Source organism: Pipistrellus kuhlii, unplaced genomic scaffold (assembly GCF_014108245.1).
Source record: "Pipistrellus kuhlii isolate mPipKuh1 unplaced genomic scaffold, mPipKuh1.p scaffold_m20_p_8, whole genome shotgun sequence".
Classification (NCBI taxonomy): Eukaryota; Metazoa; Chordata; class Mammalia; order Chiroptera; family Vespertilionidae; genus Pipistrellus; species Pipistrellus kuhlii.
The window spans coordinates 19357279-19380405 of record NW_023425584.1 but is presented as its reverse complement, the minus strand read 5'-3'; the positions used below and the strand labels follow the sequence as shown (position 1 = coordinate 19380405).

Genomic DNA, 23127 nt, shown 5'->3' with positions numbered 1-23127 from the left:
ATCTCTATCTCTCTATCTTCTTCTCCCCTCTGCTTTCCATTGTATTGAATTCATTCTCAAGTACACCCTCCCCAAGTGGTAAGATGAGCATCAGCAACTAAGCTTTCTTTCCATCAGTTTAGCACAGCAGAGACCGAGGCCTCTTTCCCAAGAACTCCAGTAAAAATCCCATGGCTGTTCTGATTTGGCCGCCCTTGGGTCACATGCCCATTTCTGACCAATCACTGGCCAGGAGGATGTGACCCCTAGAGACAGAGTGCAGCCCTCTGTGGTGCACATTAACTGCAATGGGGAGGGGTGACAAGGCACTGATGCTGACAGAAGGGGAGACGGATGCTGGCCAGGCAGCACTGGTCTGTGTCAGAGGCCCAAACGAGGGCTTGGAATATTTGGGGAGAGGAGGGATCCCTTCTAACCAGCAGGAAGTGGAATCTGGAATCTGTGAGAGCTTCATGAAAGATGGTGGTATTTGAGCTGAACCTTAGAAAGGGGATAAAATTTGAAAATACAATGAAGGAAAGCTTCTAGGCAGAATGTCTAGCCTGGGCAAGGGTAGGGAGGTATGGGGAACATCCATCTGTTGCCTGGAACTCCGGCATGTGCACAGGTGCAGTAGGGTCCAAGGCTGCAGAGGTGACCTGAGGCCACATAACTGAGACCATACTGAGTGCCATGTTGGTAGGACTTAGCATTCTCCTCTGTGCTTGCCAAATAAGGAGTGTCCTTAGTGAGTCTGGGAGCCTAAGTCAGAGTTCTCTGGGGAGTAAGGGTTTGCTCAGAGCTCCTCTCAAGGAGGCTCAACCTAGATTGCCCACCACACCCTGGGCCTCTGCAGCCGGCTCTGGGCTCTTCCTCTGTCCGGCAGCAGAATGGCAGGTGCTCAGAGGCACTGGCTCTGGCACTGATGCCTAGGTTAGAAGCCCAGCCCACATGACCTTGGCAAGACACTTCATTTCTTTGAGTCTCAGTTTCCTTTTATTAAAATGGGGATAAGAAATTGACCTACTTAATAGGGCTGTGTTGTGTAAAGGCTCAGAGATATGTGCTTCATACCTAATAAGTACCTAGTTAGTATTAATTTTACTTTTGCTTCTTTTTAAAAAAATATTTTTTATTGGCTTCAGAGAGGAAAGGAGAGGGAGAGAAATATAGAAATATCAATGATGAGAATCATTGATCAGCTGCTTCCTGCATGCCCCTTACTGGGGATCAAACCCGCAACCCAGGAAGGTGTCCTTTACCAGAATCGAACCTGGGACCTTTCAGTCCACATGCTGATGCTCTATCCACTGAGCCAAACCAGCTAGGGCTCTCTTCTCTTTTTAATCACATATATTTTAAATTCCCCAAGGCCTTGCCAACCCCCGGATCCAAATGCAGTGGTGTTGGCATTTATACCCAAATTTTGCTGGTTCATTGTCTCTACGTCCTGACAAATGACTTTATCCCCTGCTGAGTCACCCTCCCACACCCATAGAGGGAGGGAGGCTTGTCTCTGGACCACAAACAACAGTCTCACCTCCAGACTTTGCTGGGCATGGGTCCTCACTGCTGCCTCTCCTTCAGGAAAACAGTGACTGCCCTGCTGCCCAGGGTGGGCTCCCAGCAATCCCAGCACAGCAACAACTTGGAGCTGGAACAATGACATGCCTGTCCCTTAGTCTTTCTGTGTGTGAGCCAGTTCTGTCACACCCAAAGGTGGGGAAAATGTTCCTCTCTTCTCACAAACAACAGCAGCACTCAGTGAGATGTCACCAGATCCAGTCCTTAGAGCTGTGAAGGGCCCAGAACAGAACTAAACGCTCTGAAGTTCCCAACTATCTCCACACTGATCCTTGATAGCTGAGCCCCACACATCCTCATTGAATACCCTTCTCATCAATCACAGGGGTTCCTCTGCCTGCCACTTGCCAGGTGCTCGCTAAAGGCCGGCACATGTCCTTTCATCCTCAGGAAAACCTGGGTGAGAAACCAGACGGACTGGGTATGAATCTAACTCTTGGCCCAACAAGTTGGCTTTTCTCATCCACACGGTTCCGGCTTCATACGGCTGCCTTAAGGATTAAATGAGGATAATCTATGTAAAACACCATCAGAGGGCCTGCCGCACACCAAGCAATAAATGTCATTGGCTATTAGTAGTAGGGGGTAGTATATGAATAATTAACAACAATCTTATTACTGCCTGATAAGTTATAAGCCCTGGGCAAGAATGGAGCACAGAGGTGGTGGTCAGGAGAGGTTCCTGGTATCTGGTTATCCAGGAGCACCGTCAGGAGACTCTTTCACCACTGGTGAAATTATTAATTAGAAGAGGAGCCCTTTAGGATACACAAAAAAAAAAATGATCACATTGATTACGTCCTGGTTTTCCTGGAAGAGAAACTGGGAGGGGCCGGTAGGAGGGTAAAGACTTTCCCTTTATGCCTTTGTAATGTGCCAAAGGCAAATATTATCTATGCTAAATACAATAACTCCTAATGAAGTTTAAATATTTTTTAAAAGAGCCCTTTGGGGTAAAGGTCTTCAGAGAATGAGTCTGGAGAATGTGTGGGGAGGGGAAAGAAGGAGAGTAAAAAAAGGAACAGCTGACCAGCAGCAGACCGTGGTTCCCAGACATGCTTAGGGAGTTTGTCAGTACACAGATTCCCCAGTCCCAGAGATTCTCTGAATCCATAGATCTGAGGGGTGTCTGGGGAGTTTGGATTTTTAATGAGCTTCCCCAGTATTCCTAATCTTGGCCCAGTGCCCATCAACTGCAGGTCCTGGAACTTCCACAGATACTACCACCACCACCACCATCCCAACACCCCCCTCAACCCCCCAATCCCTCCTGTCCCACCACCACCCCTGGCCCCTGGCCCACCACAGAACCTCCAACTTCCTCTTCTTGTGTGGATTTCCTCTTGCAGGGATGGCGTTCCATACTGCGAGTCTGACTACCACTCCCAGTTTGGCATTAAGTGCGAGACCTGTGACCGATACATCAGCGGCAGGGTCTTGGAGGTGAGTGGGTACAGGTAACTGTGAAGGTGTTTAAGCAGGAAGGCCTGTGACTCCCAAAAGTCATCACTGAAGCTAGAGAAGTCACCCTACGCCCTTCTTCCATAGCCTCCTCCTCCCCCACTTCCTCTGCTACAGCTTAGCTAGGTAATTGACCTTGAGCAGATAACCTTGCCTCTCTGGATACACTCTAAATGAGAAGCTGAACAAAATTATTCCTCGTTCAAAAACGCTGTGATGGGAATATCAGTAACCTATCAGACTCAGATAGATTGCTAGTGAGTAACAATTATGATTTCTTTCCCAACCCTGCTAAAAAATGGAAGCTGTTTTTATTTTTTTATTTTTTAAGCTTTTGGTAAATGTGCTGATTTAAGAACCAGCTTGTCTAGCAGCCTGCTCCCTAAGCCCTTCTCTGGCTGGTCCATCACCATGGCAACAGCTTTCCTCCGCCTCCAGTGCACAGCTTGCTCTGCCAGTGAGAGACAACCTGCAGCACCCTTGCTGAGCCCCTGCCGGAGCCTCCATCCACTTGCCTTCCTCCCCACACCCATGGACCCAGAAAACCATCATAGCTTTGAGACCCCCTACCTTGAAATATTAGAAACAGGAAAGAGTTTGGAGTGAAGGAAAAACAATAGCCTAAGAGCAAAAACAATTGGGTTCTAATATTCATTCAACTGCTAACTCATGCTCAGATGGGAGGTGAGTATCTTTGCCTTTCTAGACCCCTGTTTTCCTATCTGACAGTGGCTAGGGATGGCACACTTGCTCAGCTGTCTGGAGCAGAATCATTCATTCTAACAAATCTGGTCAGTTGGTTGTAGTTCTCTGGACTCAACACTATGTTAAGAAGGATTCTGCGGGTACATCTAGGCTCAGCAGGAGAATGGACCCAGAAAGATTATTTTTAAAAATTGTAGGTTCCATTGATGCCCTAAGAGAGAATACGCTAAGCAAGTGCAGAGTTAATAAACTATTGTATTAAGCATTTCCAGGGAGTGCAACGTGGAAGATAGGGCCTAAAACAGGGACACTGGCAGGGAGGGTACTAGACCCAGGTTTCCAAGGGCCAGACACCAGAGTGAAGAGTTTGTATGTAATTCACTGGGCAGCGGGGGCATGTGGAAGGGCCTAGCAGAAGTGACCTGCTTACTGCTGCACCTTAGAGAGGACAGCCGGATGTACATGGGCCAGATTTGAAGGAAAGAAACTGCAAGTGGGAGACCAGCGAGGAGGCCATGACCCCACAGGAAGGACTCAGGAGGCACAGTGGCCATGGGAAGACCAACCCACCCTATCTCCAAGATCATGGAAGTGGAATTCCAATAGCTTTGCAACTGTGAGGCAACTAGTAGACCTGAAGACTGAAAGGGAAGCGGCCAATAGTTGAACCAAAGTGTCAAGCCTGGGTGAGAGGAAGTCTGGTGTTGCCTTCTGCAGAGATGGGCAGACACATAGTGAGTTCGTCTGGGGCAGGTTGTCACTGAAATTCCAGGGCGGTTTCAAGAGGGCAGTCTAATGTGGATCAGAGCCCAGAGACAACAGTCAGTCCTGGAGGGACCTAAAAAGTGCTAGGATTTGAATAAATGCACCACGGAAGTCGTCGTCGGGATTTGAGAAAGTGAGAGGTAGAGAGCGCACACTGAAGGAAACCTTGGGGGCTAGCTGCTTACAGGTGGCAGGTGGAAGCTGAAGAGTTACCAGAGAGGGAGGAAGAGCAGTCGGGGAGGTGGTGAACAGGGGAGGGGCAGTGAGAGGCCAGACCTTCAGGAAGATGGCATGGTCAGTCAGAGTGGTGGTCAGATTCTGCAGGGCAGGTAAAGGCTGAGAAAAGACTGTGGGGTGTGGAGCGAGTCACCTGCAGGGGAGCCATTGGTTGGATTTGCAGGATGGTCTGGGAGGAGCATCCAGAGTGTAGTGGGATAAAAGGTCAGGGGGATGGGAGATCATAAAAGCAGACCTTTCCTTCAAGAAGGGAAAGAATTGGGATTACACGCAGGGCTGCCAATGGGAACTGTCTCAGCCTTTCCAGGCTGCTCTGAGATTGCCGGTGGAGGCTGACTTTCCCTGCCTGTTCCTCTCTTTTAGCGTCCTGGGCGCCTCCTCTCCTAGGGAAGCTGTTGTGGCTGCGTTTCAATTGATTCCATCCGTACACGGCTCCATTAGCATCTTGGACATATTGATTTTTTTTTTTCTTAGAGCTGGAAGACACTTTTAGGAGTCAACTAGTTCACCCTCCTCACTTTACAGATGAGAATAGTGAACCCCAACACATGTGATGCTTTTCCAAGGTCACACGCAATATTTCTGGCAGGGAGAGAGCAACCTCTAGGATGCCAGACACCTTTATCCCACACTGCTGCCCGCAGCTCGCAGCCACTCAGGGGGTTTTGAAGTAAGGTTATGTCATGAGAAATACATGGCTGGAGTGAAACAGACTTGAATCCCAATTTTACCACATCTAGCCATGAAACCTTAAGCAAGTCACTTTCCCTGAATCTTAGAATCTTTGCCAATGGAGAATACTACTGTTATTTCACTCCTAATGGAAACATATATTGTTCTATTATTTCACACTAATAATAAAGAGCCCGAGAATAGTTCTGGCTTCAGGCACAGCTGGGTCAAGTGCTCAAACAAATGCATCTGCAATATCTCGCCATCTTGGTTCCACTTTCTTCTGTTGACTTTATTCTCAGGAAGGCTCCCCTTCATGATGGGGAAATTGGACCCCAGTGACTCCAGGCTTATTCGTCCTATCACCCAACATCCCCAATGGAAGGAGAATTTCTCTTTTCTGATAACTCAACAAATATCCTGGGACAGCCTCTTATTAGACAATCTCTGGCTCATCTCGGAACCAGTATCTGGACCAGAGCTGGAGTACGCTTATTGGTGGTGTCAGCCCTACTTAACTTAACCACATGGAACTGACTGGGGAATGGGAAGTCCCACCCAGGAAAGGCTTGATGCTATTTCTGGAAGAAGGAGGAAGGATGTTGGCCAGGCAAAAACAACAGTTGCCCACTACAGGGCTCAGCACATTGCCAGGTACACAATAGGCACTTAATTAGATTCCGTTTCCCCTTCCCATCCCCTCCCCAGGCCACCCCAAAATCCCTTCCTCAGTTAAAGAACTGAGTATGCTGAGCACCAGCCATACTCCTTCCTTCCTAGTCCTGGCCAAGGAGAACCACAACCGGGTGCACATGTGTTTTTCCTACCCTTGTGTGTGGTGCTCTCCAATATGGCCCCCTTATTCAGGTAATAGATCTTCACCATATTTATTCACTATTTTCATGATTTTAGTTTGTTACCAAACAAAATATCTCATCTTATCTCACTGACTTGGTTTCCCTTATGCTGGTGCCAGCTGCTCTGGCAGCCTCCCACCCATTTTCTTTCCTCCCTCGAGTTATTTTCAATGCCATCCATGGCCAGGGTGCTGAAGTGGGCAGGTACCTCTTTCGGCTGAAGCTGTGTGGTGGGCATGACATTTAGGAAGATGCCAAGCTTTAGTTTTGCCAACATGCTATTGCCACCGTGGAAAAACAGGTCTATAATTCAAATGAAAAAGAGACACAAAATGGGAAGAGGCTACTAATTAAACCAATTATCCCTGCCATGGTGTGGGGGAATCAGTGCCAGAACATTTCAGCTTGGGAAAACAGCGAGCTCCTTCCAGAGTTTGAACAGTCTGCTTTGATGACAATAAGGACGTTTTATCATTGTGAGAACCACACAGACAATGCAGAGTAAAACAAGAAATAGTGACGGGTTTGTTTTATTTTCCTTTTTAAAAAATATGTCATTTTCACATTTTTGCTAAGTTTTTAGACTAAATCAAGTATTTCTTGAATAAGCAAGCCTATACCAAGACTCCCCCACAAACCCCCCCCCCAAAAAAAAAAAAAGATTTGGAAAAAGGCCTTCAGTGATACAGAATAATTTTTTAATTGGAAGGAACTTGTTAGCATCAGACCAACTGATGGCTTGGGGATTAAGGAGGTGCATTAACAACCACTCCCAATATCCATCAATTTCCTCCAGACTTATAAAAAAAACAAAACAAAAAACTTTGCCCTAACATGTAAAATACACCTTCAAAACAAGCCCCAGCTTCTAGCCCAACCTGTGCACCAAGCTCTTCCCATGTGGTAGGGGTGTCGAACTCAATCAGAGAAGGGGCCAAAATCTAAAATCCAGCCTAAATCGCAGGCCGAATGGTTTACTGAACAGTCATAAACTGTCATTGTGATGGAAACGCAGCAGAGTGCAGTGATGACAGCGCGGTGCGGGCCACATTGCAAGGCCTGGCGGGACGGATTTGGCCCGCGGGCCTTGTGTTTGACACATGTGCCATGTGGGAATCCCAGAGCTGCCACTGAAGGGTTCTACACACCAAGTCCTCTTGGCTGGGATTATAGTGCCAGAGTGGTCAGGGTGCAGGGGAGTGAGGGGCTGGTGATGAGCCCTTAGGAGTCCAGCTTCAGCATTGCTCCTGGCTTCAGGGAGACTTGAGTCAGACATTCTCTGAAGCTAAAAAAATAAATAAATAAAAAATTTGCAGCTGCAAGTAATTTTCATTTTTCCTTAAAATAATGGTAGGGAAGGAAAGTGGGAGTAGGGAAGGGGGCTCACCAGACTATGGTGAGCTGGAGATACCGTGTTTCCCCGAAAATAAGACCTACTTACAGGTTTCCTTCTGAGTGAAATATAAGGCATCCCCCTGAAAATAAGGGCCCCCCTAGGCTAAACATGAGAGATTTGGTCCACTGATTCTGAAAGAAATGCAGTCACAAGAAATTCACCAGGAAATTCAGGAATTGGATTGTTATGATGATGTTCCAGAAGATGATGACATGATTGTCATTGAATAAATGAGTAAATTCTTGATACTGTAGGATTCACAGTTTGTCTGGTTTGTGTTGACAACTACCTTACTACCGTACCGTATACAGGTAATAAATTTCCTTTATTTTCATTTAACAATAAATGTGTACCGTATTCTTCTTCATGGAAAAGTAAGACATCCCCTGAAAATAAGACCTAACGCATCTTTGGGAGCAAAAATTAATATAAGACACTGTCTTATTTTCGGGGAAATAGGGTAGGGGTGGAGGCACCGAGATAGAACAATCACAGGAGTGACCTGGGGATCAGAGGCTTGACAACAGGTTCTGGTTTTGAGGGCCCTTTGTTTGTCTCCTGTGTACTAAGAGTCTGTCCTCCCATTGTTACTCTCACAATATTTGCCATGTCTGTGAACCTCAAGTATTCTTTCTTAACTAATACTTTAAATTGTCTTTAAGTTGGCTCATTTACATATAAGGAAATATATATAACTAGAGGCCCAGTGCACGAATTCGTGCACAGGTCAGGTCCCTCAGCCTGGCCGGCGATCCGGGCTGATTGGGTCAGTCTCGCCCATTTGGGGGGAGCAGGGAAACCACGGGAGGTTGGCCCGCTATAGGAGGGTGGCTGTGGGAATGCACTGATCACCAGGGGGCAGGTCCTATATTGAGTGTCTGCCCCCTGGTGGACAGTGCATGTCATAGCAATTAGTCGACAGGTCGTTGGTCCTTCAGTCATAACGGTTACTTAGGCTTTTATAAATATAGGTAACAGGAATGCCAGGATCAGTTGCAATTTTACTCATAACCAAAAAATAAGTATAGTTCTAGCTAGATTTTACTGCTTGTGGAGGCTCCTGTTCTCATTCTTAAAAGGGTAGATTAGTAAGTTTGAGATAGATGTTAAAGGCATACTTGCACCAAACTGATACTTTCTCATTGAAAATAAATCAGAGGAATTGAAGAGGATTGAAAAGGAGAACATTTTTTCCCATTGATCCAATGTTATTATCTCCTGGGTCCACGTACCCTATAAAAGCATCTGCTGCACTATCAGTGGTGAGGGCTCCATCCTTGGGGACATGCTGGGATGTCCTCAGAACAAGCCTGGTTCCTCATCTGGAAATGAGGTGGGACTGGAAACGAGGTGGCCTCCAAAGGGCCCTTCTTCTGCAAGAACAGAAGTGTGAGTATCCGGGGAAATACCCCGAAATGCCATCATGGCCCATGCTGTGTAATTACTGAGCTTCCTAGATGAACTTTTAGATAGTTCTGGTCTCTCCTATGTAGGCTCCCATCCAACCTCAGGACCATGAAGATGCCAGCAAAACTAACTCGCCCAGGAAATGTTCAAACCCAACACGAGCCCCTCCCCCCACCCACGACAACAGCCCCAGGTCTGTTGTCTGCTATTTCTCCTTTTTATTTCTATAGGCAGGAGGGAAGCACTACCACCCAACATGTGCCAGATGTGTACGCTGCCACCAGATGTTCACTGAAGGGGAGGAGATGTACCTCACAGGTAAGCAAATCGGACCCCCTGTAAGGCATTCCAATCCACTCGTGACTGGAAAGGAGATACAATCGCCTTTTATTTCAACGTTATCTTGCTTTTGGCTTATCCTCGGGTTTGCAATTAACTCGCCTCTCTCTGGGTGGTTTGGGAAATTTGCCGGTGTGGCTAATATGAAGTGACATGTAATCTGCCTTCCATCCCTTTGCACCTCCACCCGCTACTTGGCTGGCCTGCTTCCCTGGCAGTGCTCTGACAGACTCCCCTGGCTCTTACTGGGGGTGGGAGGTGGAGCTGGACAAGGCCACGGGGTCAGAAAACCTCAGAGGGATGCCTGAGTTGCAGAGCATCTGCAGCATCTCCCTTTCCTTCTCCCCACATCTGAGAGTATCACACCAATGGACTTTCAGGAGGCACAAAAAGGAAGGGGATGGAACCAGCACTCTCTTAGAAGCAAATCAATGGTTCAGCAGGTTCAATCCTCCACTCTCTGCCCAGTCCATCGTCCGAGGGCATCATGGAGTTCTTGGCACAGCCCTGTGAAGGGGTCTGCGGGACCCTTCCTTACCTACCAGTTTGACCTAGCATTTAGGACCCTCTCATGAGTTCTCAGACTGTCTGTCTAGCCTTGAACCAACCCAACAACTTAAGCTGCCAAATTTTAATTATTTCTTTATCCATTCAACAATTATTTTTTAAAAAATATATATTTTATTGATTTTTTTTACAGAGAGGAAGGGAGAGAGGTAGAGAGCTAGAAACATCGATGAGAGAGAAGCATCGAACAGCTGCCTCTTGCACACCCCCTACTGGGGATGTGCCCGCAACCCAGGTACATGCCCTTAACCGGAATCGAACCTTTCAGTTGCAGACCGATGCTCTACCACTGAGCCAAACCGGTTTCGGCTCAACAATTATTTTTTGAGCAGGCTCTCCACTGGGGTCCATGAGTCCCAACCACAGCCCTATACCCATTGCTCTACAGTCCAGTGGGGGAGATGGATTGTAGTCCATAATCACACAAGTAACTGTCAACCAGGATAAGTTTTGTGAAGAGGAGACATATGGGACTATGCAAGCACATAACAGGGTGGGGAGAGGCATCAGGGAAGATTCCCAGAGAAGGAGGATAGGTGGGTGTTAGCTTGGCAAAAAGGGGAGAGGTGGAGTGTGTCAACGGGAGGGGACAGAATCTGCCAGGCTCTGAGGTGGGTAAAGAAATGGCAAGTGTTGGAAACCTAGAGGAGTCTATATGGCCGAGGTACAGAGGTAAGTTGGCAGGGGTGGGCCAGGCCTGTCCTTGTGGCTAGGATGGTGTTCAGCCCTCAAATGAGCATGGCCCCAGGCCTCTGGTTTTGTTTACATACCTTATCCTCAGCAAAGACACTTATCTTCCCTGTCCTCCTTTGAAAATCCTATCATTCTGAGCCCAGTTTAGTCACTACCCACTTCATAAACCCCTCAGGTACCCCTGACCCCACCCACAATTTAACACACGCCCTTCTCCCTGAGACCCTATATCTCTTTGTCTACACTTGGTCCCCTCCAGCTTGCATAAGAGTCTGGGCCAGCTTCCTGAGAGCCCTTGCTCCTGACACTGGCCCCACAAGTGCTCACTCTACAAGTGATCACTGCTGGCTGAACTGCTGTGATTAGCCATCCCCAGATGTGTGGATATCTCTTAGGGAGTAGTGAGTGTGTTAAGCTGTGGGTTTCCCTACAGTTTCCCTACAGTGCAGATCTAAGGCCCGGGCTGCAGTTACACAGAATGTGACTTCCTGTGAACCTATCTTAGTCACATATGCCCACATCCAGGAGTTCCTGCAAGATCAAATGAGTCTCTGCCTAGACCAGGTGTTCTCAACCATGGCACTGCTGCCATGTGGGGCCAGATAAGTCTTTGGAACAGGAACTATCCTTCATATTGCAGGGTATTTATAGCATCCCTGGCCTCTCCCGACAAGATGCCAATCCCTCTTCCTACTGTGACAACCAAAAATATCTCAGGCATTGCTAAGTTTCTCTTGGAGACAAAATAATCCTTGATGAAGAACTATAGACCTAGACATATTCAACAGAATCTCTTATCATCTGCTCAAATGTTGGAACAGAAATTACTGGGTTGGATGGTGTGACTCCACAACTACTTACTTGTATGTACAGTCACATAGGTGTTAGAGGTGGGAGGTCACTGGAGACTTTAAAGTAACAACTCCCTTTATATAGATGGGAATAGTGAGACCCAGAGGGAGGGAGAGACTTTCATGTGAACCAGAATGTGAAGGAGGCAGAATAAGACTGGCCTTATAACTCCCACTCCAGGACTCTCTGCACCTCACCTCCTGGGACCCGAGACCCAGGTCCTGCCTGCTTACTCAAGGACTAAACTGCCCCTTCCCGTGAGCATTGATCCCTCGGGGCCGGGGTCCCAGAGTGGTTCCTGCTGCAGGACCCTGCGCTACAAGCTAGAAAGCTCACCTGAGTAGCAGCAGCACCTGCACGATGTCTTCATGGACCCTACCCACCTTGGGAATCTGGACTTTGCACTTGGTTTGAAAATTTATTGCATGGTATTCCCCTCCCCATTCCCTGGATTAACACATTTTCTAGCATTAAAACTGCCCCCACATTCACACCCATAGTTTACCTTTCTGCCTGAATTCTCCATCCTAATCTTTCCCCATGTGGTGCTTTCAATCCCGGTTCCACTGTTTCCTAAGATTTTACCTTGAGCGAGTCTCTTAACACTCTGAATCTCAGATACCTAGCCTATCAAATCAGCTTTTAACAGCCCCTATGTAGAGAAGTAAGCTAGGTTCCTGGCACATGGCAACCTTTTAGCTCATTCATTTAACAAATATCTATTGAGCATCATCTGAGTGCCCGGAGCTGCCCTAATAACTGGAGACATGGCAGTTAGCAAGTCAGACAAGTTCCCTGCGCTCATGGAGTGCCCATCCTCGTTTATCACTACCTTCTAAGCTCTGCTTCCGACCAGAACTCCACAGATTGCTGAAAGAGTTAAGTGATGAAGGGAACAGCTTTGTGATCATGAGAGAGAATGTACAATCAAACTTAGGGTGCAAGTGCCTCCAGGAGGTAGGAGATATTCTTGGTGATGAAGACGGGCCTGTTACTCTCCTCCTTAATTATCCCCTTCCCCACCCTCCTGACTCCTGGGAGAGTGGGAGTAATTGCAGGGCCTTCAGGGACCTGCCTTGAGAGATGCTGAGTGATCCTGGAATGAGGGGGACCAGGCCATCCAACGCTAGAGTCATGCTGACTTGGGCTGTGGGCGTTTGGGGAGGATGTCAGCCATTGGGGGGGGGGGGGGGGGGAGCCTGGACGGAGGTTCTGCTACTACTGAGAGCTTGGCCTGTGATTGCCTTGGACATCCTCCCTGGGTGGGATGATATTCTCCTGAAATAGCAAGAAAACTGTCCTCCCAGGCAGCACAGGAGTGATGAGAATTGGCTTAGAGCAGGGACTCCTGGGTTCAAAAGTCAGCACTTCCATTAATGGGCTGTGACCTTAAGAAATTACTTCTTTCTCTGGGTCTCTTCCTCCACCTATAAAATGAAGATAATTACACTGTCTTTCGTTCCTACTGAGGCCATGCTATGCGGCAGGCTCTCTGTGATGTGCTGGCTGCTCAGAGATGAACGAGGCAGGTGTACCTGCTTCCGAGTGGAGGGTACACTATTAGGAAGGGAAGACAGACTTTACTCAAACAGAAATGCAAATATTCAATGACAAGCTGTGTGATAAGTGCTGTGAAGGGGGAATTTGGGAACAATGGAGATGTTTTAAGGCTCCTGATCTAGTAAAGATCTTGAAAATGAGTAGGAGGTGGGAGGGTGAAGAGGGGAGAGAAGATTGTGGAGGCAGAAAGAACAGCAGGCGCAAAGATCCATGGTGAGAGGAAGCATTGCATAGTGGAGAAACTGAGGCAAGCCCACGTGGCCAGTGCTCTGAGAACAAGCACACTCCACAAAGTCCTCATGAATATTCAGGAGATGAATGTGAGGCTGTGAAATGCCACACAAAGCAGCATACAGGGGGGACGGGGGGATGGTGTTCGGGAGCCCGTGAAGTGCATATACCCAGCCTTGTCGGTTCCATAGCCAGACACAGAATGCACGGTGCTGGCCCTGGGGTGGCGAGGTTCTTTTGGGCAGTTTATTTGTGTTATAATTGCTGTGTGATGACTTTCTGATGGGCTCTAATTGGGCAAAGTCTGACATCTGTCTGGGTGAGAACTTCTGAGGTCCCAGGAGACAGGAGTAAGTTTTCTTTTATTTAAATTCTGCTGTGCATTCAGTCTTGCAACTGTTTTTGTAAAGATGCCAAATTTCTCATCTGTTTGTGTCTAAACCCTTCATTTGGGCCTCACCAGAGAATTAGATCACTGATTTTGTGCAGCAAAATAATAGCCAAAATGCTGCAGGGTCAGGGCAAAACTTACACTGAAATCACAGAGGCTACAGTTGCTAGGCCAGTGGGAGTTTTTCTAACCCCAAATGTGGCTCATGAGGTAAATGTTGTGCTTGTTCGAAATGTGCCTATACCTTGGAAAGAAGGAAAGATAGACTTTTCTCTCTCCCTTTGTCTACACTAAATACCCCCATGTCCTCAGAATAACTTTGGGAACAGGAGTTCAGCTGCACATTTTTAAACAGGTCCCTGTTATCATTTGTATATTTAATTAAACCCACCAAGCAGGAAATCATTTATGAAATCCTAGGACAAACTCTGCTCTGCTGAGGAATATATTATAACAAATTATAGGTCCTGATAATAATAATAGCAGTAATGGATAAATAAAATGCCTTATATTAGTTGAATGCCTAATATGTGCCATACACTGAGTTTTAACTTCAATATACCATATTATCATTACAAAAAATGAATCAAAAGCCATTAATATCTGCATTTTAGAGAATAAAAAAGTTAACCCTGGGCCAAGGTTAGCTAGCCTGTTTTGCTAGGGTTTAAATCCGTTTTCTTTCATTTATTATTGGAATTCTTAACCCATGGTTCCTAGTTGGCCTCCTGAATGCAGTAAATCCCCTGAAATCACTTGCCAAAGCTGCATGTAGGTGTTTCTTTAAGGAGAGGGTCTGTAGCTTTCATCAAATTGCCAGGTATCCATAGCCCGAAATAAAGTGAAGAGCCTGGGTTCTGTGGTCATGCAAATCCAAAACAGTGCCCTGGAAGCTTTCTTTGATAATCACACCATACCCTTCTCTTATATAACTGAGTCAATTTCACATCCCTTTTTTTTTTTTTAGTTCAGATAATACAAGGGCCTGGTACCAGGAAGTGTGTCTGTCTGCACAGCAGGATTGATCTTTAATGGAGGCCTCATTGTCCTCAGACAAGTACCATAGAAGAGGTTTGCTGAGCAATAGATGTCTAGGAGAGTGTCCTATGTTGTTATGGTTTATGGCATGCCAGCCCTCAGACTAACCTACACATCTCATCAAACCACACTTAAAAGGGCACTAACGTAATTGTGGCTGCTATAATTTAGTAGTTTAGAATTGTTATTTTAAATTGGATCTTTCTCCTGACAGCTTAGGTTGTAGGAGTTATGCTTAAAAACTTTAAATCTTATGTTTTCCCAATCCTGCTACATAATTTTAGACTCTTCAAACATATCCTGCTACTGTGCTAAATTGATATTTCCTAAAGTCTGACTCTACTAAGCATATTTCATTTTAAACAGAGTACATTTTAATTTTTGAGAGGCTGCAATTTTTTTTTATTTATTTTTTTACTTCTGGGGTTACCAAACATCTCGAATCCTATAGACATTACAGTGTGGTCGTTTTAAGTTGGTATTTTAAAGTATGTTTCCAACTTGCTCCTCTCAGGTTGCCACAGACTCAAGACAATGTGGCCATTTTCTCACCAGTTACATGTCACATCCACTTCACCAGCCAATTTGTCCATGTTGGTCGAAATTAGGTCCAGAGTAGCAATTTCCCTGGTTGCTTCCTCTATTTTCTGGGAAACAAAATTGCCTGCCGGGCAAGTCAAGAACTTGTCAGATACTCACGTTTTAGCTCAATGAGATGTTTTATTAGTCTGGACTTTTTAGGTGGCAGAAACCCAACTCCAATGACATTAGGCACAAGAGGATTGAACAGCGCACATAACTGAGAAGCACCGAGGAGCAGCGCAGGGGGAGAGGCCCCCAGGTGACAGCAGGTGGTTCTCCCTGCTGCTTTGTGTGTGTGTCCTCGGCTCTCCCACTGCAGACTGGCTGCCTCCATGAGGGGTGGGGCGGCATGGCCAGCCCCCGGACACCAGGGGTCCAGAGGGGTAGAGTTCTTTGCAAGGTTCAACAGAGGAGTTCCTGGGAGGCTCCCAGAAGCCTGACTTTGGTCACATGCCCACACCTAGCCAGAGTGGGGAGACGGTGATTGGCAGGTCGGCAAAACACCTAAGCTCCCTAAACCCTAATTTGCCCATCTGAGAACAGGGATAACCATAGTCCCCACCTCACCGAGCTGCTGTGAGGATTAAAGGAGTGAATACATGGTAAAGGCTTAGTACAGAGCCCGGCACCACCAGCTTTGCCGGTGTGAGCTCATAATAAACACTCAGTAATGTAAAAATAACCATTCCCCATGATGCCATGCACTAATAATGTTGGCTTTTGTCAATAGTATCATTATTGTTAATAACACTTAGCACAGGGCTCAGCACTTGGGCTCGTAAATGTTATCATTATTATTTATCTTGATTATTTTCATTATCATTATTATATTCGTTATTATTATTATCTTTCAGTTGAGTACTATTGTTATAAAGTGTATAGCATAAGAGTTGTCAGAGGCACTCTATAAATATAAGAAGAAGAATAAAAATACTTAGTGCCTGACACACACTAAGCACTCAACACATTTTAATAATTGTCCTAACTGTTCTTTTCAGCAGTTATTATTTCCTGTGAATTACTCGGTACTGCCGTTCTCCTTTCCTCATCCCACTTCATCCTCCATGGTAACCTGCTTCATGGTAGCTAAGCAGGTTTGCCCCTCAATCTTTATTAAGCTTCAAGCCCCCTTGATCGTGTCAGTTCCAGGCAAGCTGGTCTTTTCCACTGCTCCCAAGGTGCCCTCATCCCTGGGCACAAGCCCAAACTCCCAGGAGGGCACACTGGCAGCAAGTCAGGCTTCTGCTTAGTGACTCCACCTCACCACCCGTCATCTGCTTGCTGCAAGCCCCTCGCTCACCTGCTCATCCGGGGGAGTAAACACCACCCACGCCCTGCCAAGTGTTTCCTTGCTGCTTTCCCTTCCCCAAACTGGATCCTGGCAGACAGCTTTTATTTGTTAGAGGAGGGAAAATAATAAGAACAAAAACAACTAACACTTACGTAGTGCCTACTCCAAGGCAGATTCTGTTCTAAGTGCATGTACAGCGTACGGTCCACCCTTATCTGCAGGGGATACATTCCAAGATGCCCTGTGGATGTCTGAAACCATGGAGAATACTGAAACCTATACACGCCAAGTTTTTTCCTATACATACCCACCATGTAAAATTCACATAACATCAAATTAACCATTTTAAAGTGTACAGTTCAGTGGCATTTAGTACATTCACTATGCTCTGCAACTAAATGCCATCACCCCAAAAGGAAACCGTACCCATTAAGCAGTTGCTCTTCATATCCTTTCCCCCTAACCCCTGGCAACTACCAATCTGCTTTCTATTTCTGTAGATGTACCTATTCTGGATATTTCATTTAGATGGAATCATCTATTATGTGACCTTTTGTGTCTGGCTTCTTTCACTTAGCATGGTGTTTTCTATGTTCATCCATGATGTTGTATGTATCAATGCTTCATTCCTTTTTATGGCTGAATAATATTCCATTTTATGGATTTACCACACTTGTTTATCTGGGCAGGGACTTTAAAGGAGCCATTCCAAGGCCCTAGCAAGTCTATGTCACAAAGGTAGTGCTGCCGACATAAAAGCAGATCTCAGAAATTCCATCCTATTATGCTCAAGAGAAATCCAGACAAGAAACCTGCTGAGGAAGAACAGGCTGGCTAGGATCAGGGTTGAAAACTCAATAGCCTGCTCAAATTGCTTAGATGAGTGAGAAGGGCTGGGAGGCAGACAGCAGGGAGGGTCACAGGCCCCCTGCCGGGCCTTAGCGCATTCATATTCAAAAATACTTAAGAAAACACTGTGCTGCCAAAATGGAACCTTCCCTGGGCCAGCTTCAGTCACTGCCCCATTTGTAACCCCAGCTGGGCATTCTGGAAAACTGTGGCACCAGTTCCAGTTCTGGTATAAATACCCATTAATACAAAAAAAGTAAATGAGTTGGCAAATTGAATTTCAAGGTCTAACAGAAAGGTGAGTGGGATCCCAAACATTAAATAAGTCCATAATGTTACAGGTGCTATAACCAGTCAGATAAGACTGAATGCTGACTCTGCTACAGACTAAAAACAGCCTTAATACCTAGCCCAGGGACAATCTTAGAGAATTAGATTTCTATCTGATTTAGCTGACACAGAAATGGCTAATCCTTCACTTCCATAACCTTTACAGGAGGTTTTAACTGCAGAACTTGGAATTGTGAGTGACAGTCTCAGAGGATGAGAGTGTGACTTGTGGAACCAGGAGTCTTGCAACAAGCAAAAACATGTTGAATTTTTACAAGTTAAAGAGTTCCGTCTTGTAAAATTGATTTCTTTATCCCAATGGCATTCAGGGAAACAAATCTGGAGTGTTAAATGGTATTTAGCCCTGCGGTTCTCCAATTCAGTTATAAATAACCTGGGGAGCTTATTAAAATCACAGGTTCCCAGGCCCCACCTCCAGGAAACGGACTTCAGGGGTTTTTCTGGGGGGCCAAGAATCTGTTTTACTAGGCTACTGGATAGGTGGCCCACTAGTCACTCTCCAACAAACCCCAATCTAGTGAATATTCTTGTAGACAATCTGAAATTATAGCTGTTGAATCCGAGTCTAGATTCTACCTCTTGTCCAAATCTCTGGGCCTGCTTAGAATTCTATTTTACTGGCCTGAAATAGAATTTCATGCTTATTTTGTTTATTCATTCATTCAGTGAGTATTAAGGATCTGCTGCCCCTGCAGGTATATCTGTAGAAAGGACAGAAATGAATCCCGCTTCTTATAGAATTTATATTGGACGAAGTAAATAATTATTTTTCCATACAGAGAAGCCTATTAAGATAGAAACATAAACTCTCCATGTTTGGGTGGGATAGTAAATGTTCATGAGTGTCACTACCACATGACGTTATCTCCTCAACAATAACCCTGCTAAGCATCTACACACCCAGTGTTTGCTTAAATACTTACAGGGGCGGGAAACTTACTTGTGGAATGAGCCCTTTCAAACTTCAGACATTAAATTTTCCTTCCCTGAAACTTTTGCCTTTGGTCCTTGTTCTCCTTTATAAGATATGATGAATGAGGTTGTCCCTCTTCCCACAGAGAAGCATTAAAATATTCCCCCCAAAAAAATCCTTTTCATCCTTCTGTTATGGTTACCATCACCCTCTGAATGCATATCACTGTGTCTTTTTTTTTTTTTTAATACAAAGGTGAAAGCCAACTATTCATTCATCTTTTTCTTTGTTAAACTCACATGAGCCAGGCTCTGTTTAAGACTCTGGGGATAAAGCTCACAGAAGAGAATAGCCCTCCTCTTCACTCTGGATGCTGCCGTTCTATTAATGTCACATTGTAGAGCTATTAACTCACAACGGAAGCTCACTAGATCATAATTTCATAAAGGTCTTCATGAACAAATCATCTTTTCTTACCTTCATTTATCTAAGTTTATTGCTATCTACCAACAAATGCCTCCCCTCTTTAATTGGAATAATATTCTGCCAACTCTCAAACTTTGTTTTTTCATTTTGTTATATTTTCTTTCTCCCTTTGATTCTCAACCCTCACAATGTATAAACCTGTGTACGGAAAGCCATCTGTGGCTCAGCTTTATTTTAGAACAGTGGCATGGAGAGACCATCTCATCTGACACCTTCCCCTTACACATGATTTCCCCCATGAGAACTTCTGCCTGACTTTTTACCTTTCCTATGCCTCTTTTGCTTAATCTCGTGACCTTAGACATCTGTGTCCACCTCATCATTTCCTACAGTGATCATCCATGTGCTTCCTCCAGAGCCAGAGTGGTAAACAACTCCTGGTGGCTTGGGCAGCAACTCAAAGAAGACCCGGAAATGCTCTCTCTAACTCCCCGAAGCAAGGATCCCCACCCACCACTTGGCAGTAGACACACCCTGAGGTTTCTGGATCAAGCTGCAGACCCAGAGTCCCTCTACTGGGCTCTGAGAGCCATTGCACTTGACAGAGAAGGAATTAAACGTGTGTCCAATCATTAGGAACATCCAAGACTGTCAGCAAACAAGAATCTAAGATCATTATCCCACAAATGACAAAATGGCTCTAGAATTAGAATTTTGGAGATAAAAAATTCATCTCCTTGTTATTCAGATGAGGAAATTGGGGCCTTAAAGAGGAGGTGTTAGAAGCTGAGCAAACACAAGAACCCAGGGCTCCTTATTCCAGGCCCATCTTCTCTTCACCACTCTTTTGGGTCTAATTGTTCAACCTTAAATCAATCTCCTGTCACTTAGCCAGTATTCCAGTCCTGGAGTTCCAGGCAACAAACCATAATGGTGAGTATATCCCAAAAACAAAGCCAGACAAACAAATGCCATCTGGGTGCTCAGGAATCCAGCCATTTGCTGGCTCCTTTCCTTTTAGGGCTGGTTACAAGAGGAATGGCACCAGTGGGATAACATGTTCCTATTTTTTTCTTCTAATCCAGGACATCTGTCTCTTCTTTGGGGAATGTGTAATATTTGGGGCTCCTCAACATGTGACCAGCCACCTGTTGCTCATGCCTTTCCAAATTGGCCTCTCAGTTTGGGGCTGGCCAACTGGCATAACACCCACAATGAAATGCAACATTCTAAATTTGAAGAGTCTGGAGTCTTTCAGGAATTAGCAGGTCAAGTCAAAGCCCTTAAGCAGAATATACATCATGACACTTCTTCCCCTTAAATGTCATAGCTCTGGTAGACTGTCACCAATCTTTGAAGAGAATGAAAGCTGGAGTTCACCACAGTCTGTCAGTTTATTTCACCTCCAATGCCATTCATTCATTCAACATACATTTATTGGCCACCTGCTATGTGTCACTCACTGCCAAACGTCCACTCATCTATTTACCCCCACAAACATGTACGGAGACTCTACTGAGAGCAAAGTCCCATGCTGGATGCTGCGGGAGGTCCAGCAATGAATAAAGCCTAGCTCCTGCCCAGAAGGAGCTCTTAATTTAGTTGGGGTGATAAATCTACAAGCTACTATGATTTAAGGCCATATGTGCTAAGAGATACAAAGAACTATGGATCACAGAGGAGCAAGAAGTCATTCTCAACTGACAGGTAAGAAAGTTTGCAAGAAGATGTCATGTCAGCATTAACCTTGAGAAATGGGTAGGATTTGGACAGGCAAAAAGAGTGCATGTCTGGTTAATCCCTGTAGCAGCAGAGATCCAGGAAAAGCAAGAGTCCTCCTGGCTGCTGTGTTGGGTTCATATGCTGTTGAGAGAGTAAATGGAGATGGGAGAGGGTAGGGAGAGACTTGAATGCTGGCAAGGGTGAAAGGTCTGAGCCTCTGTTATTTTCCTGGCCCCTAGGTTCTGAGGTTTGGCACCCTATCTGCAAACAGGCAGCCCGAGCAGAGAAGAAGTTAAAGGTAAGCAAGCCCAGATACTTTTTGCCACAGGCTGGGAGCACTGTGCTTTAATAGAAAGTAATTCCTTAGTGTGCATGCTCCCAAATGTGAGCCTAACACCCACCTCATGGGGCGGGATTAAGACATTGGATGTGAGAGCAGTTTGAAAACTGTCCAGCGGTGTCTTAATGTGAGTTTTTTAAGCATTTCTGGGGTGAGGCTATGCCGTAACCATTCTTTACCAAGATGGCAACCTCTGCAAGATGACCCAATCTAAGGTCATTTATTATTAATAATAATAGTTAATATTGTCACAGGGATTGAAAGTTTGCAAAAGATCTTCACAGCCACTGTCTGATTTGGTTTATTTAATTATGGGAAGGCATTTTATCTTTGCTTTGCTTGTGAGAAGACCAGGGTCTAAAGAGGGTGGGGATTTGCCCACAGTGATGCAGCCAGGCAGAAGCATAGCCAGTCTCCAGGCACATGCTGAATCAGTCCCTCTGAATTACCGAGATTCTGGGTTCTCGATCCAAGAACTGCAGAGAGGGGCCCTGTTCCTTGGTCCTTGATGCTGTGCAGGAGACACCTGGAGTGTGTGTTGGGGCCACTCGATGGTCTCCAAGGTATCCCTACACTCTGGCCCTCAGGTCAGCTTGATTCCTTGGAACTGTGTTAAAAGTTACCTGCTAGAGTATAAGGTAAAAACACATGTGTACAATTTCTGACCAGCTAGTGAAACATTTTTTTTTTTTTGCCATCTCATCCATCTAATGTAACTTTTAGGAAAGAGACAGTTTGTTGATATATAATTTTTTTGACCCAGGAGTGGTTTTTTCCCCATTTCTTCCAAGGCCTCTCTCTTTTAGGTGTAAGAAGACCTAATCATCCTTTTCTTCCTCAATGTCTGCCTCTTTGGTGGCATTTCTCAAATTTCAGTCACCCTACCACCCTGATGCTTTTTTGCCATATCTGTGTGCAACCTGTATCACTATATAATTAATATTTTTCTTTTTCTTTACACCAACTCACTACTTTTTACTTAACGAAACTTATTTTAAAATAAAATGTTATAGCACCATGTGGAAAACCAGTATTACTTGCTATAAATAAAAGGTAACCATAAAATAAATTAGATGAAAATGAAATAATTCTTAAGAATGCAATTCTCAAGAATAATTCTTGGAAATTCTAGCTGGATCATGTTGCCTGCACTCTGTTAAAAAGGCAGGGGAGGGAGTTTTGGGGAATTATCAATTGTCAAGACAATTGTTGAAATGTATTAGTACAAAATTAAGACTTGCTCCTTGATCTGAGAGGACTGAAATAGAACTTCCCATTTTACTCTCTCACTCTAGGATTCTGTATTACCAAATGTTCCACATAAATTCATCTCCACTAGAGCCACACTAGTTAACAAAACACTGCTATACAACCCCACTCAGAATGCTTTAAGTTATAGGATGAGAGATCTGAAAGGGAATTTAGCAGTCCCTAAAACCAACCCCTTAATTTTATAGATCAGAAATTCAAGATTCCTAAAATCACATAGTTCCTTAGTGGTCCTTAATGTTCAATCTGTTTACTTTTTAACCACACCATGCTGCCACTCTCTGATGCACTGAGATTGGCACAGTGTTGTTCTGCTAAGGAAGCCGTTAGTCCATCACTGCCACTGTTTAGAGAAAGATTTTTTACATTTATCATTTAGGTCGATGTCAATTTGCAATGGATATACTATAAACACATTAGGTTTATTAAACTTCAATTACATGAAGTTTAACCTGCTTTTATATTTTGTATAAGCAAACTACATTTGGAATAGTGCTAACCAATTTTATTCATTTAAAGTAAATACATTATTGGCTGGAATTACCTCAAATAAAAAGTTTTAAGAGTAACTTCCTACGTAAAAGGCCAATTACAAATATGTAAAAACAAATCCATATTTAGTCCAACAGCCTGAAGTCCTGTACATTTCT

General features: G+C 45.0%; 1 protein-coding gene across 8 annotated transcripts in view; it reads left to right on the top strand.

Annotated features, from left to right (window-relative positions):
* Positions 1 to 23127, top strand: part of ABLIM3 (actin binding LIM protein family member 3) — a 103538-nt gene that overhangs the window by 56328 nt on the left and 24083 nt on the right. For all 8 annotated transcript variants that reach the window (XM_036423919.2, XM_045576894.1, XM_036423913.2 and 5 more), the window contains exons 7-9: positions 2913 to 3006; positions 9294 to 9381; positions 21108 to 21166. In XM_036423919.2, coding sequence (XP_036279812.1) covers positions 2913 to 3006; positions 9294 to 9381; positions 21108 to 21166 — 241 coding nt within the window. The remainder of the gene's footprint in view (positions 1 to 2912; positions 3007 to 9293; positions 9382 to 21107; positions 21167 to 23127) is intronic.